We start from the raw sequence: 15,047 nt of genomic DNA, 5'->3' as shown, positions 1-15,047 counted from the left end.
GTTCAGGATGGCTTGTAGCTCAGTTAAAGCTCTCTGGAATCGCCTTCCTGGACCTTCCCACGTTGTGTCTCCCAGGTGACTCCGAGTCCAGTCCAGCTGATAGAAGACTGGCCAGCATACAAGTGTCCAGGCTGCACTGAGATGTGCTGCCAGTCACCAACTATCTGTTGTCCTCTCTGCTGGCGCTCCACCTTCCCTTCAATGCCTGTTTTGTGCAGTCAAAGCTTCAGCTAAGCTCCTTCATAAGGCACCTGCCCCTTTGTCAGCAGGCATGATGTTAATTCTCATCAGCAGAGGACAGTAGAGAGACATTGCAGAAAGGAAGGGCTATTCCTGGCCGGAGCCTGTGCTGAGGCAGGCTCTCAGGGCGCAACCACCGAAGGCTTTCTCTACATTACCTTGGAGCGGAGTGTCTCTGGGGGGACTCCGCTCTTGAGCAGCTTCTCCCAGGACTCTGAAACATGGTGTCACGGCCGGTTCGGACAGTGCAGCATCACTCAGTGAGCCAGGGCCTGCTCTCTTGTTGTCCTGGAGGATGGGAAACCTCCCCCAGATGCTCCACCCGGGTCCTGCTCCTTCGACCTGCGGCTCTGGTGTTCTGTACACTGCTCTAGACTTCCTACTCGCCCATCTCTCAGTACACCAATTTCAGTTATGGTTCTTAATTCCTTTAACTTCCCATACTTGAATCCGTGTGTGGTGTGTACCGTTTGGGCCATGATTAATGTGTTCTGACATTAATGTGTTCTGTGAGCCCTTGTGAAGTACTTTACCAGTGAATTAGAACACCAAGAATAACCTTTGTTCTCCATCATGCAATAAAGCTGATCGTGACTTACAATTTTCTTTTTCCTTATGCAAGTCTGGGTAGGAGATGGGAAAAAAATCCTCTCTGCCTTCCTGAAGGTTTGCTAAAATGAACGTACAATAGACATATGAAGGAAAGAAAGGACATGGAAGTCAGCGTATACAGGGCATCACCTGAACACATCCAGCACCAGGAAGACCAAGAACCCTGCGGTGGCCTGGAGAAAGGGCAAGGAGACTGTATTTCAGGACTTTTCCTGGGAGGTGAATGGGCACAACGATTAACGGTTTCTGATTCTCTCTGGAGGCAGAATGGAGCAAAGAACAAAAACCAGCTGTGACAGCCTGTCTAGGTGTGGGGCCATTCTTCAGTCCTTCTCGCTGAGACAGGGTTTAGTCTTCCCCGTCAATGGAATCTCAGGGTGGGATCAAAGTTACCTGTTCCTTTCTGGCGGATCCAGTTTTCAGGAAGATGAGAGATTACAGAGAAAAGTCTCTTCCTGTCTCAGGAGGAGAAACAGGAGCAGGTTGGGGAGGCTTTGATTCTGAGGCCTTTCAGCTTTCTTTGCCTCAAAGACCTGGGCATGTCAAAGCAAGCCCGGACACCCACTGGGTACAATTCTGCGTTTGAGGACCAAGCAGATTCGCGGGAGGCGCTACTACTATGTTCTCTTCAAAGGCTCCTCAGATCCCTGGCTTTCCAGAGCACAACACCCAAGCCGATGACTTCACTGGACAAGCGCCTCTGGCTGGTGCTGCAGGAGAAGGCACAGAACAGCCTGGGAAGCAAGCTCATCCTGCCTGTCCCAGTCTGGTTACTCCCATCTCACTAGAGGGCTGTGGGAGGCCTCCGGAAGGACTTCTCCTGGTTTTCTGGAGAGGATGACGTCCAGATGCTTTGAGCACTGCTGGGGTAAGATACTAGTGTGTAATTTGACACCTCGAAGCCCAGTCCTAACAGAAAGACTAGCAATGTGAAAGCCACCTCCTGTGGCAGTAGCATGAAGATCTGCAAACATGAGAATGTGCATGTAAGCCTCATCACGGCTCTCTCAACCGGAAGCAGCTGAGGCTGGCCTCAAACTTATCATCTTCCTGCCTCTACTTTCCAAGTGCTGAGATTAGAGGCATGTGCAGCCACACTTATCCTGATATATTCCTTTCTATTTTTTGTGGGAGAGAATTTCCAAAATTCCCCCCAAGTTCTAGCAACACTAACACTGTCTCCAGATTTATTTATTTAGTAAAGTAAAATTTAGATGACAAAATACGGCTCAAGTACATATTGAGGGCAAGACCTGAAACAAGTGAGAAAAGAAAAGTTGAATGGTAGCCCAGAATTATGTCTCAAAGCAAAAAAAAAAAAAAAAAAAAAAAAAAGTGTCAGGACTAATCCACAATTTTGAAGATCTGATACACTGTATACTTTTAAAAAGGTTTTAATTACGTGTAAGTCTGTCTAAGTGTGCTCACGTGTGTGTGTGTGTGTGTGTGTACATGCGTTTGAGATCCATGGATGTCAGAGGTGTAGCATTTCCCTGGAGTTAGCAGTCACTGTGAGCTGCTCAGCATGGGCAGTAGAGCTGTGTGCTCTTAACGGCTGGCTCATCTCTCCAGCCCCGTCACCTACTCTTAAAAATCATCATTTTCCTGCAGTGAGATTCAGCTTCCTGTGAACTACTGCAAACTGGGAGCAGGCAATGGCCATTCGGTCATCTTTTCCCCTGGGGGTACTGCTCAGCGCGGATCCACCATCAGTCTTCCAGAGTGCTGCCTTTCATTACCCTCTCACCAACCATCCCAGACCGGTCCATTTTCAGAAGTCCACATGAGTTAAGCATTGCTTACCTACAAGAATTGTGTAAAACATTTAGGTTTAGGATGCTAATCCCTCTGGTTGTGTCAAGGCAGGACAAGAAGGTCAATCAGGGCAGTGATAATGGGGTCTGACTGCATTTTGACCACTGTACAGTGAGGGAGAAGTCCACCCAACCAAGCCTGATGTCAAGATGGCCAACGCAGACGTGACAGGCACACTGGGTAGTCTTTCCTTCATGAACATAATCTATCAGCAGAAGTTTGTGTTACCAGCTAGTCACTGATGCTAACACTTACCCCGAGCCTATGTATTCTGTCTGAGGTGCTGACTCATTTTGCTCCAAAACTGTTTTGTGCTCACTAATAGTTTTCCTAGAGTTTATTTGTAAATCAGAATTGTTACTAAACAGAATCACTGAAATATGTTTTCCAATTAAAAAAAAATACTTTTTCTTTTAAGCACATGGAGTGTGTGTGTGTGTGTGTCCATGAAAGCCAGCAGCAGGATCCTATGGAGATGGAGTTACAGGTAGTTGTGAGCCCCCTACTCCAGGTACTGGGAACTCCAGTCCTCTGCAGGGACAGTTTGTGCTCCTAACTTCTCAGCTGTCTCTCTAGACCCCCAAACTTTGAGTTACACTTTAAACTTTTTGCAGGAGAGGGCAGGCTGTGACTGGAGGTTAGAGGATGACTCGCAGAGGTTGGTTCTCTCTTTTCAGCATGTAGGTTTTGGGAATCAAATCTAGGTTGTCTGTCTTCATGGGAGGTATCTTCAGCTTCCAAAGCCATCTTGCAGGACTTTAAATTTTTTTTTTTTAATAAAAGAATTTAGACCATCTTTCAGGGTTTTTCAACTAAACAAAATAAGCTGCTACTGCAATGAATTCTATCCTTAGGAGGTATCCAGGGTTTAGTGTAGGTCACCACTGTATATAAAATGCATAGGCCAAATGGGGTGGGGAGGAAAATAGGTGCTATATTTGCTTGGAAGCAGCTTTATGAAGAATATCTACTAGACTTCATACTTATTTGAATTGTTGTGTTTTTCTAGCTAGTAGTTTCATAAAAAGTTATCCCAAAGAAAGAGCCACAAAGTTGTATGAATGATTATTCGTCCTTAAATTTCAGTTTTCCTGCTGTTGACAGATGGAGGCTACATACCTACCGGCCTCTCCAGAGTTTGGCAGTCAATGTGCATGATCTCATTCGACAGAGACAGAATGTTCTGCAGATCTTTTGGCACAAGACGATGAGGAATGAGGGAGGAAGTTAGGATTCTGAGCAATGCATCCTTTAAGAAATGTTCTACAAAGTCAGAATGCTTCTACTCAAAACTTGAAGTGAACTTTAATTATGTATTGCTGTCAGATAAGAATGTTCTAGATTCAAGGTGTTTGACATAACTGTGAAATATAAGGACTCGAATAAAAAGCTAATTAGTCATGTCTTGATCTAAATGAAATACGAATTCATATAATGCCCTCATGTAGCTACCAGATTTCATTGCCATCTTTCCTTAGCAATCTAGCACTAAGGACTTTGACAATTACAGGTGTTTTGTTCCCCATGACCACATCGATACCGTTTTCTTTAATGGCATCTGAGTAATCAAGGACACAGCTGACATCCTTTTAAAATTCCTTATCTTAATTTGAAGTGCAGGAAGCACTGACATCAAGCTTGGGCCAGTACCCCCCTCCTTCTCCATCTCTACTGAGCTTTATTTTATTGAAACTAGAATCTGAAAGATAGAAAATAGGTTTCAACTTCGTTTCCAATTCAGGTGGCAGTGAGTGTTTAGATAGCCACAGAGAGAGGCTTCTGAGCACAGGTGAGCAGACATGAAGGTTAGTTTAGTTAGGATTGCTTGTCATGGAGAGGGAGTGGAGCCAACCAGTGGGAGACCTGAGGAGCCTAAAGGTATAAACACAGAAGAGGGAAAGAACTGGCATCTTTCCAACCACGTGCAGGACAGCCATGCAGAACAGAGCAGCAACTTGTTGTAAAGCACCAGGTTAGACCAGCAAGTGAGACCTCTGGCCCCCCATGACAAGAGTTGACTAAGAAACAGTTATAAAAATCTAACATGGAAAACCCTCTCCAAAGACATACTGTAATTTCCAAGCCTTGGAGGAACTCAGGCAGGGGCAACGAAGATTCCGGCCAACGTGGAGGGTGAGAGAGTAAACAATTTTCTTAGGAATTTCTCCTTATGCCCTCAAATCTCTAACAATGGGAAACTTTACTTTCCATATGGAAAGGTCACTTGCAATGAAATCACATGTACAAGGACACATAGTTATTAGATGAATTTGTTGTGCTTCCACTGAAGTTCCTTCCCAATATAAGGCAGTATCTGAATTCTACCATATACGGTAGGAAGCATTTTTAAGTGTTCTTAGATGTACATTTGAAACGAAACATTATATTACCTATCTGTTGCTATGACAAACCATCTGGCAACAGCAAAGTGAGGAAAGAAGGAAGAACAGAGGGGAGAGAGGGAGGGAGGGAAGGAAAGATGGAGAGACAGAGGGAAGACTTATTTTGACTTATAGTTCCAGAGAATATAGTCCATCATGGCCAAGGAAGCATGGTGACAAGAACAGGAGGGGCTGGTCTAACAGTGTCCACAGTAGGAGGCTGACAAAGATGAGTGCCAGGGGTGGTCAGCTGCTTCTGCTGGCGTTCAGTCTGGGACTCGAGCACACAGAATGGTACTGCTTACATTCAGCTGAGACTCCCCACCTCAGCTAACCTAACTTAGATGATGCCTTACAGATGTGTTCAGATATTTGCTTCTACTGTGACTCTAGCTGACAAGATTAATCATCACAATCGTCTATTAAAAAGTCAGAATTTGAGATTCCAATGTGTGAATTTTGGTATATCTGAACAAGGAGTCTTTGCCAAGATGAAATTTACCAAGCCCATTTGGGCTATAGATTTAAAACCAATTGGCTGCCCTGAAAGGTTAGGCAGGTGATCAGTTATTATGCCCCCAGCAATCAGCACATTTGCCACAGAATCCAAAAGGTGGGGAGCTCTCAGGAGACAGAGATGAAAGCCCTGTGTCCATAAGAAAACGGCCTCCCTGATTCTGCTGTGGACCGGCAAAGTCTTTAATTCTCCCGCAGCTGTCTTCAGGCTGGCGTGTGGGACGTTCCGCAGACGGATGATGAGACTCATCGCCAGCACACACACACATATATCTCGCGGCTTGATTTTTTTATTTGCCGCTCAAGAAGAGCAGAGAGATTTATTTGGAGGCGTGGTAATGAAGGCAGGAGGTGCTGGTTCCACTGCAGCCTGTCTTCTCAGCATGTTCTCATCATGAGTTCTTTCTAATGTTGACTTGTGCTCTTCATTTCTACACAGTTTTCCTTAAAGGGAGAGTGAATGTTTTCATATAAGAAGTCAGTAGCTTCAGAAGGCATGACAGCAAAAATGTTTTTCTGGGTGATGTCTGGGGAGACATTTAAAATGTTCTGAGTACTTTCTAATGTTTGCCATGTGCCCATATGCAAACAAACAAATACGTACATACACACAATTACATGTTCCTTAAAAAGAACCTTGCTCTTCAGGTAAAAATGTGATTTCAGGTTTTGTTTTGTTCCCTTCCTTGAGCTTTGTCTCATGAAAATAAAATGATTTGCTACAAGGACAACAAAAATGTATGCAGGCATCCCTCTTCCTTCACAGCAACACCACAAGGAACCTCTCTGGGCCTAAAATGAATAGCAGAAGAGATGGCTGTCAGCACAGCCACGATAGCCAAAGGATGCACTACTTCCCAAGGGCACAGCCAATGGGCACACAGGTGTGTGCTGAGGATACAGCACGGCTCCAGAGGACCGCTCTCAACAATGTGAAACAACCAACCACAGGCAGGAGTGAACCCTCAGCTTAGATCTGGGTGCAGTCTTCAATTTTTCTTATTTTCCTATCTTAATTTATTTGCTGAATATGGGGATGATATTCCTAAATCCACATGATTTTGGAAATACTAATCAAAATAACTGTGAATTCGCTATGAGATAGATATTGAATCATTAAATCTTAGGAATCCAATGTAAATATCAATAAAACATAGGCAAGTATGTGTTTTAAATGGCTAAAGTTAACTACAGTGGTCAAATGTGTAGCGTTTGTGAACCCCATTTTGAGGCTATCACTCACTGCTCAATTGAATGTTCGGATTTGCTCTTATCTGCCAAATCTGGTTTTTCATTTGGCTTATTTTTCCAGTAGGAATTACCAAATACATAAGGTCATAGATTTTGAAATATAAAAGTTTGTAACTTGTAATGTTTGTAAAATTTGAGTCAGAAAAGCTAACGTGAACACATAATTATCAGCAGTTTTTCACTTCATGAGAGAGCCCTTAACGACTACTGAAAAACTGAAGAGCTTAACATGGCACCAAACTTTCATGGAAAAAGAAAGGCATGAACCAACTTCCCTTTTTAGTCAGTCTGAACCTATGAATGTGTGTCCCTCAGAAGACAATGCTGTACTCCCCGCACCAGCACTGAGTCCACAGAAACATTTGAAAGTTGTCATACGTTCAGTAAAAACAGGGATGCCGTTTTAGAAATTGAGGGTTGCAATGGGTTGAGGTACAAGGGCTCATAAGTGTGAATGCTTGGCCCCCTGACGTTCACACTGTTCTGTGAAGTTCTGAAAACTTTGGGAAATTCTGGAAGAAGAGGACACTGAAGATACGTCGTTAGGAGCTATATACCATGCGTGTCCAGCTACTCTTCCTTGCTCCGTCTGCTTCCTGTCTACCCTGTGTTCTAAAATGTTCTGGGCCAAGCAACACAGGCCACTTCTTCCGAAACTGCACCAGATATTTGTTGTGATAACTAGCCAGTCTAACACAAGTCCGTATGTAATATGTCTGCGAAGAAAGAGTGAGTTGGGGTTGGCCATGGTGTAGCTGTCTACCTGCTCAGTGTTCATCACCATTTTAAACAAGCGGTGCTGGCTTTTAGGAGAGCCATGGAAGAGTTAGGTCAGGACAGCAGTAGTAAGAAAGAGGAAGGCAGGGGAAGACGGGTGTAGGGAGCTCCAGGTGCTTGCCTTTGTTCCAATGCCACCATTTACGCCACCACATCGCCAAACTTGTTAGCCTCAGACAGCACTGTAGCAATCCCAACAATATCAAGAATTATTGAGACATGTTGAATCAGAAGGGCCATGCTAAGTGACTTTAGCATTTTAATGGCTCTGAAAGAATTAATAGCCAAGTTTTTAGGTGAAGAAATTGAGGCTAGGCAAGCTTAAGAAATGTTGCCAGTATAGCAGGTATAGTGAGTGTCATTGGTACTTGAAATAGTTATGGTTGACCAAAGTAGGAGCCTAAAGAAGAATCCAGCTTGGCCTGTCCTCTGTATGAATTTTGCAACTGCAATCTCTGTCAATGTCTGACAAGAAATTTCATGTATTTTTAGCTTCTCCTAGAAAGTAGATAGTATGTTGGAGCATCAGTCTCTGCAGGGACCCCTAGGCCCAGATTTTTTGGCTCTTTTGGTCTTCCTTTCAGGACAGTATGCAATTCTTGAAAGATACATCTACAACTAAGACAAAAAAACAGAGTATCAAACACAGACTAGGAAGACCCCAGTCCTCACAAATAGTGACTAGAATAACTCAAATCGCCAGAGAGAAGAGCTGCATTTTTAGCTCTAAATAGATGAAATAATTATCTCTATATTTTGCATCCAGAGGCTTTGACTCAGCATTCATGAGACTGTCAAGTATTAGTGAACCTGATTTTAGTGGTGATCGTTTTCTGCTGCATTCTGGATTTTATTTAGTGATTCTCCCTCCCACATATCCATGAACTCAACATCTAGTTGCCTTCACTTTGTGGCTTCCTCTCTGTCACTGCCTGCCTGGATTTCAGTTCTTTGACTCTGCAATGTTAAAAAAGCAGAAATGCCTCCAGGGAAACAGCAGTGCACAGGGGAGGCACATATGCTCTGGTGGCTTGGCCTTACTGCTGTCTTTTTAATGTAGCCAAGCATGAGGTTTTGCATTGTATGATTCTTTCCTGGTCGATGTTCTAACAAAAGTCTACTTTTGTAAATGGAACAGAAAAGGAAACTCCTGACGGTTTGCTGTGTGCTTGGACCTTCAAGTTTCTTACCTGTTGTCTCCTGAGGTTTCTGACCAAGACCCATCCGCACACATGCAAGTGGATTTTCCCTTTGTGCCTTCTTCCTTCCCTTCTGAGCCTGCTAGAGGGATGGTTAAGGATCTCAGCAAGAAGCAGAAGGGAGAAGTCTGGAGACAGGTGTCCATTCTAGGGCCCATTGCATTCTTCTTTACTCTAAAATCTGTAAAGTGTGCTCTACCTACTTGATGAAAAGAAATATTTTAAGCAAAATTATTATCCATGGAAGTATTCTTTTGCTTGGGATGTGTTTGTGCTTCCACAATAACAAAAAAACAAATGAAACATCTTAGGCATAAATATTTCAAAATATCTGTGCATTTCCAGGCCATTGAGCAAATAACTGTGTGAAAAGCTAATAGTTTTTACAATCAATTTTCTAATGGTGGTGTCATTTATACTTTTAAATGTGAAAGAATATTCATTGTAAAAAAGTAACAACAGGCCATTTATCTGCTGGTGCATGACTGTAGTGTGCACAGTATGGATGTCGTGCACACATGTGAGTGGGCCTGCACACACGGCCCCGTGCCAGCACACAGAGGCTGAGAAGGCGATGGGGCATCTTCCTTTCTTACTCTCCACCTTATTCCCTTGAGACAGGCTCTCTCATAAACACGAAGTTCACTATTCCCGCAGGTTGACCGAGCAGCAAGCCCTCAGAATAGGGCTGTTTCTCCCACCAGCACTGAGTTTCTGCACACAGTCATGCTCTGCGTTTTACCTGGGTGCTACAGATCTGGCTTCAGGTCCTCATGCTTTTAGAGAGAGTGTCGCTTTGAGGATTCTAGACCCTCAAGCTGACAGTCTTAACCATCGCACTAGCTCTAGTAAAATTTTTCACTGTGAGGATGCATTCTGAATGGAACCAAAGGACATGGGGACTCATTTTATTTAACATAAATATCCCAGGAAAACTCAAGCCTTTTGATAAACTAGGAAGCTTTTAAGAGACTGGCTTCTTAACAGATCACAATTCAGAGTAATACAGGAATAGCCACACACACAAAACCAGGTGGCCTTGTTACTGCTCCCTTCTAAGAAGATTGCAAATGCATTTCTAGTTTGAGAACACCTATGCTTGGCTCACATTCTACTGTTTCTGTTGTATCTCAAGTTCAAGGCCATTGTTGTGCACCAATTTCTTCTGGGAAGAAACATTCCATCCTGCAAGATGTTATTAAGAGCCAGAAACTAAACAACTCAAAAGTTTTGGGAAGTCCCTGAAACTGACCAGATGCAATAGGCCCCTCCCTTTTCTGTGCCTATAATGGGAGTTTTAAAGATGGCTGAAAGTCACTGCCAGACAAGCTGAGCTGCCTGGAAGAGGTTCAGGCCAACGGAGAAGCTTGTAAAAAAATATGCTTTTGTAAAGTTGCCTACAAGTTGTGCAATAAGCTCTAGGTTTCCAGCTTTAGTGAGCTGTCACCCTTGTGGGAATGGGCAGGGGTGAATGCAGCTGTCTTTCTTTGAGCTATTTCTACTCCTAAAAGTAACCTCAGGAAAACTCATTGTTCAGTCCAGTTGGATTGTGGTGGTACTCTTACTTTGATCTCTTGTTGGTCCCTGCCTAGGCTGAAGGAGATTTGTTCATGTCTCTCAAGGTACGGTGTGTCATAAGACAGACATGGAGGTCTATTTCGGATAATGTGTCATTATTTCTCTCAGGGAAGAACTTTTATGCTAACTAATTCCTCATCATCCGTACTTCAAATCATGTGTTATTCTATGTACATGTTAGCTGTTATTAACTGCTGTCTAGTAAAAAGGGACTGGGATCAAAGTGCACATCACTTGTAAGCAGAGTGATGGGAGTCAGAGTACAGCCACTTCAAGAGCACCACTGATGTCAGTTTGGGTAAGGGAAAGGGATACAGTTGGTAACAGATGTTCTCACAGTCATCTGTCCCAAAGGAAATCTGAAATACCTCCACACTCTCACGGCTATACACCACATACTCACATATAACTCCCTCACTCCCTTACCCACAAATACCATACGTATCCCTTTCCCACACAGCGCACATAAGCTGTAGAATGACAGTTATAGTTTATTGAATCACAGTGAGTATGGCTTATTGGTAAATCTGGTTAGTTCTTCTAAGATCCTTCTTCGTAACTTCTTCTCAAACTATCAAGTTTTGTAATGAACCAGAAATGGTTTTAATTATTTCTTCTGACAGATGAGAGAGTGAGAGTAAGTGAAAAGGTTGGGGTGGGAGAGAGTGGGAGGAGGGAGGGAGAGAAGAAGGGAGGGAGGATGGAGAGCCTGGAGGTTACCAGACTGAGATCAAGGCTGAGATCAGTCATGGAGATAGAGTCTGGAACTCCGGGCAGTGGCATCTTCGATTTTGTGCTCACTTCATCTTCACCTCATTTCCACATCACATCTTCTTTCATTCTCTAAAACCAATCAGCACAATGAGAGGGGGAAAAGGCACCTTATTAAAGCAAGTTCAAACATACTCAGGACTCCTAGCTTTAGCCAAGGCCCTGCATTGGCTCCCTGACATTTGAGCTTACTCTCCCAGCTCTCTGGTGCCCCCGACTGCACATCTGGATTAACAATCTTGAAGACAGATGTCACTAAATACATGATATGTTGAACAATCTGCCTCAGTTGCTGAAAAGCACAGGCAGCTGCTCCCATGAGCAAGTGGGTGAGTGACAAACAGAATCTTCGTTTAAAGACAGTTCAACCAGAGAGCGATATGGAAGTGTCTTCACTTTGTTCCTTTCCAGCTCTCTGTGACAAACATAAGGTTATAAATTTGCACAATGCTGGCATGAACAACCAGGTTTCATAACTTTTCTTAGTGGCTTAAACTTTTAATCTCCAGCAGGTGAATGTGTAGCTTAAATGCTTATTTACTGCTTTCATTATATACAGCTCATTTTCCTTACCCAGTGGCTGTAATACTGTCTCCACTGTACAAAGACAATGGAAGTTTCCATTTTTTTTCTGTTTCCCAACCCAAGTATACTTATTTTTCATTTTCAAGTTTTGAGTCATTCATATGCTGAATGCCTACAGAATGGGGGAAAATGAACATTGCTTTTCATGTCTAAATAATCATTTAATTAAAACTCATCTGTCTTCCAAATGAAACCACATTTTAGCAGAAAGACAGGCTGGACCAAAGCCCATTCCAAAGAAGCCTGGGAATATTCATCAGAACGCAGTGCAGGAAAACTCCCACGGATGCTGCATGGACTCTGATGGGACCCCATTCATAAATACAAACACTGGTTGCAGCTTCTCACGACAATATTTTTCCACTCTGCTTACTAGGGACTTCCTATCTGGTGGCATGAATGGAGCTGAAAAGACAGCGCACACCGACAGGGCCCAGGGTATTTTTATTTAGGTGAAATTGATTTGGGAAGCTATCAAAGGTTACAAAAAGTGAACAGTTACAAAGGCAAATGAAAGAAATTAATAATGTTGCTAAATCACAAAATATGTAAGACATCGGAGCTGAGTTCATGAACATGTCTTTAAATTTTGCCCCACATTTGTGTCTTTGTGGGCCAGGCTTTTTAACTAGAACCAATGTGAAACATTTGTTACTTTTGCTCTTCTCCTTCACCATAAACAATTTAGCAAGTGTTTTATCTTCAGAAAAAATGATAACTGTGTCTTAAATTATCATGATTAAGGAGAATTGTAATGTTCACATGTTTGCAATTATAGAGGAGAACTATTAAGCTTTATGGGAGAATTTGGTTTAACACTGCCTTTGTCTGATTAAATGAAAATTTAAAAATAAGTTGAAATATAAATTTGAATCTGGGAAAAATAGTTAATGAAAATCTTATCAGCCAGAGATAGCCACCATTATTATTTGTGCGATATATAAATGCATATATACATATTTTACATATAAATGAGTATATAGAAATGTGTTTCAATAGATATGCAGGTACATGTGTATGCACAGACACTAGTACACAATCAAATTGCACAGTGGCTGAAAACGTGGCATTCTCAGAAATACAAGGCAGGCATTTTGTCAGATCAGTAGGTAAAGATCTGTTAATATTTTTATATCAGCACAGGATTACACTGTATTCACTCCAATTGAATTTTCTGTATATTAACCGGCACTTAGGTTGGTTTCAATATTGTTGTGTAATAATCTCCTCTGAATTAAAACATTTTATCCTAGAGAGAAGCTTCTTAAGACTCAGGAAGTTCTACAGGAGGATTCTTAAGAGTCAGGGAGTAAACAACTCATGAGTCTCAAAGTCTCTGAAACCAACCAGATTCACAGGGACACTCCCTCCTCAAGGTTATAGAAGCAGTAAGAGCTGCTGAGGAAGGTAGACTCTGTCTCACTGAGCCACCTACAAGCCCTGCAGAGCTCTCCAGGGTTGCCACTTTCACTTTTGTTGTCACTTGTCGCTTTGTTGGCATGGGCTGAGTTGCCTTTAAGGTGTCCACATTCCTGTACGTAACTCTCTACCAGTACTCTTATAAGTAATCCTAATCCAATAAATTCTTTAGGTCACAAGTTGGAATTTGGCAGTTTGGTGACTTTTTCCATCATCAGTTCTTTATCCGGCATGAATAGATGACTTCGCTCACATATCCCAGAGGCAGTGTCACACAAGAAATATTTCTTTAAAACCATTATAAATAAATAGAATTGATAAATTTTAAATTAAAAGTTGCACACACAGTTGCAACATACGATGGCTCACAGATACATCAATATTCAATGGCAACAATACTTTGGAGTTTTGAAACAGTGTTTCTACTTGGTAATATACATACATATATATATATATATATATTCTCAGAATATTTTCTATTTCCTTAGAACATTTTCTATTTCCTCTCATTTATTCCTTAGGAGCAGTTAAGTGATGAGTATTAGTATTAGCTTTAGCACATTAACACCCAAATTGAAGCCTTCAGAGATATACATGAATAGAGGGAATACGAATACCAAATATCGAGAAGGCTTTATGCACACCATGTTCTGTCCAACAGACAAGAGGCCATTGGCCTCTGAGGACACTGGGCAATTCTAACAACACATGATTTCTTATTCTTGCCCATTCTTTCAACTGTCTTTCATCTCATACCTACTTAAGTTTTGAAAAAAAAAAACAAAAACAAAAACAAAACCGCACAATACTTTCTAAGATCTTAGCTCAATTGCAATCATTTCTTTATTCTAAAATATCTTAGCTCGTTTGGCTCTTGAATTTTAATATTTATCTCTTCTTTCTGTCTATTTTGCAAACTTTGATAATTATCAGAGACCCTAGACTCTTTCCTATTCCTCGAGGTATCTGATACTTCAAATAAGGCACATATTAAATAAAGAATCTTTAACTATAGTATATTAGTAAAGTACTGAGAAACATTTTAGCTTTTGGAATACTACTGGTATATTTTCAGGCACTGTGCAAATCTTTACTGTGTTACTTAATTAAAAGATAAAGAATACCTTAGACATTTGTTAGTTCTGTTAATGTATTTTTAGTTCATTTTAGAGAAGAGATTTGAAAAATACAATCAAACATTGAAACCATCAGATTAGAATGAAAGATGTTTATGGAATTTTATCTTATATAAAGATTACTATAGCATTTTAAAGTGCTTTACATTTAACTCAGTCTTGTATGATTATTTATGTATCCAGTATACATTTTGAAGTGCTCAACAAAAAGTGCATACCTTTATACAATTTCTCCAGCTTTTGAATATAACTTTCCAAACTTTGAGAAGAGTTCAAATGATGGTAGGACAGTCTGAAAATCCTAGGGGAAGAGATCAGATTAGCACTGGTCCCCACTTTATCACTGTCACTTGACTGCAAGGTAGAAACAGAACAACTGCATTTCAAGGTTTCCTTTCACAGCCTTCACATACAATTAGCAGCTATGTTTTGGAGATTTTTATCAGTTTAAAGCTCTCATTAAATTCACACTTGTTTTTTGTTTGCTCGCTTGCTTGCTTTTTGAGGCAGGTCTCATTGTATGACCCTGGCAGGCCTAGAAATCATTAAGTAGGCCAGGCCTGACTCATTCCTGTGTCTGTCTCCCAGGCACTAGGATGCAGGCACGCAGCACCACACCTTGCAAACACACAGTTTTTGATGTCTGTGGGTGGCACATGCAAGCAGCTCTGGGAAGTGCCAACATGAGATTTAATCACTTGCTTTTGAGGAGTTTGTACCATGGTTGCCTTTGCCTTGGTTTTAGGGGGTTCTGTGCTTACCCTTCC

At 41.8% G+C, this 15,047-nt stretch overlaps 1 protein-coding gene across 3 annotated transcripts in view; it reads right to left on the bottom strand.

Annotated features, from left to right (window-relative positions):
- Positions 1–10,842: 10,842 nt before the first annotated feature.
- Spata17 (spermatogenesis associated 17) overlaps positions 10,843–15,047 on the bottom strand; it is a 175,173-nt gene continuing 170,968 nt past the window's right edge. For all 3 annotated transcript variants that reach the window (XM_055609178.1, XM_055609177.1, XM_055609179.1), the window contains 2 exons: positions 14,499–14,581; positions 10,843–11,212 (listed from right to left, as the gene is read on the bottom strand). In XM_055609178.1, coding sequence (XP_055465153.1) covers positions 14,501–14,581 — 81 coding nt within the window. In that variant the 3' untranslated portion in view covers positions 10,843–11,212; positions 14,499–14,500. The remainder of the gene's footprint in view (positions 11,213–14,498; positions 14,582–15,047) is intronic.

Source organism: Psammomys obesus, unplaced genomic scaffold (assembly GCF_907164565.1).
Source record: "Psammomys obesus unplaced genomic scaffold, mPsaObe1.curated_primary_1811, whole genome shotgun sequence".
NCBI classification, from domain to species: Eukaryota; Metazoa; Chordata; class Mammalia; order Rodentia; family Muridae; genus Psammomys; species Psammomys obesus.
Note: the sequence above shows the minus strand (reverse complement) of the source record. Positions and strands in the feature narration are given on the sequence as shown.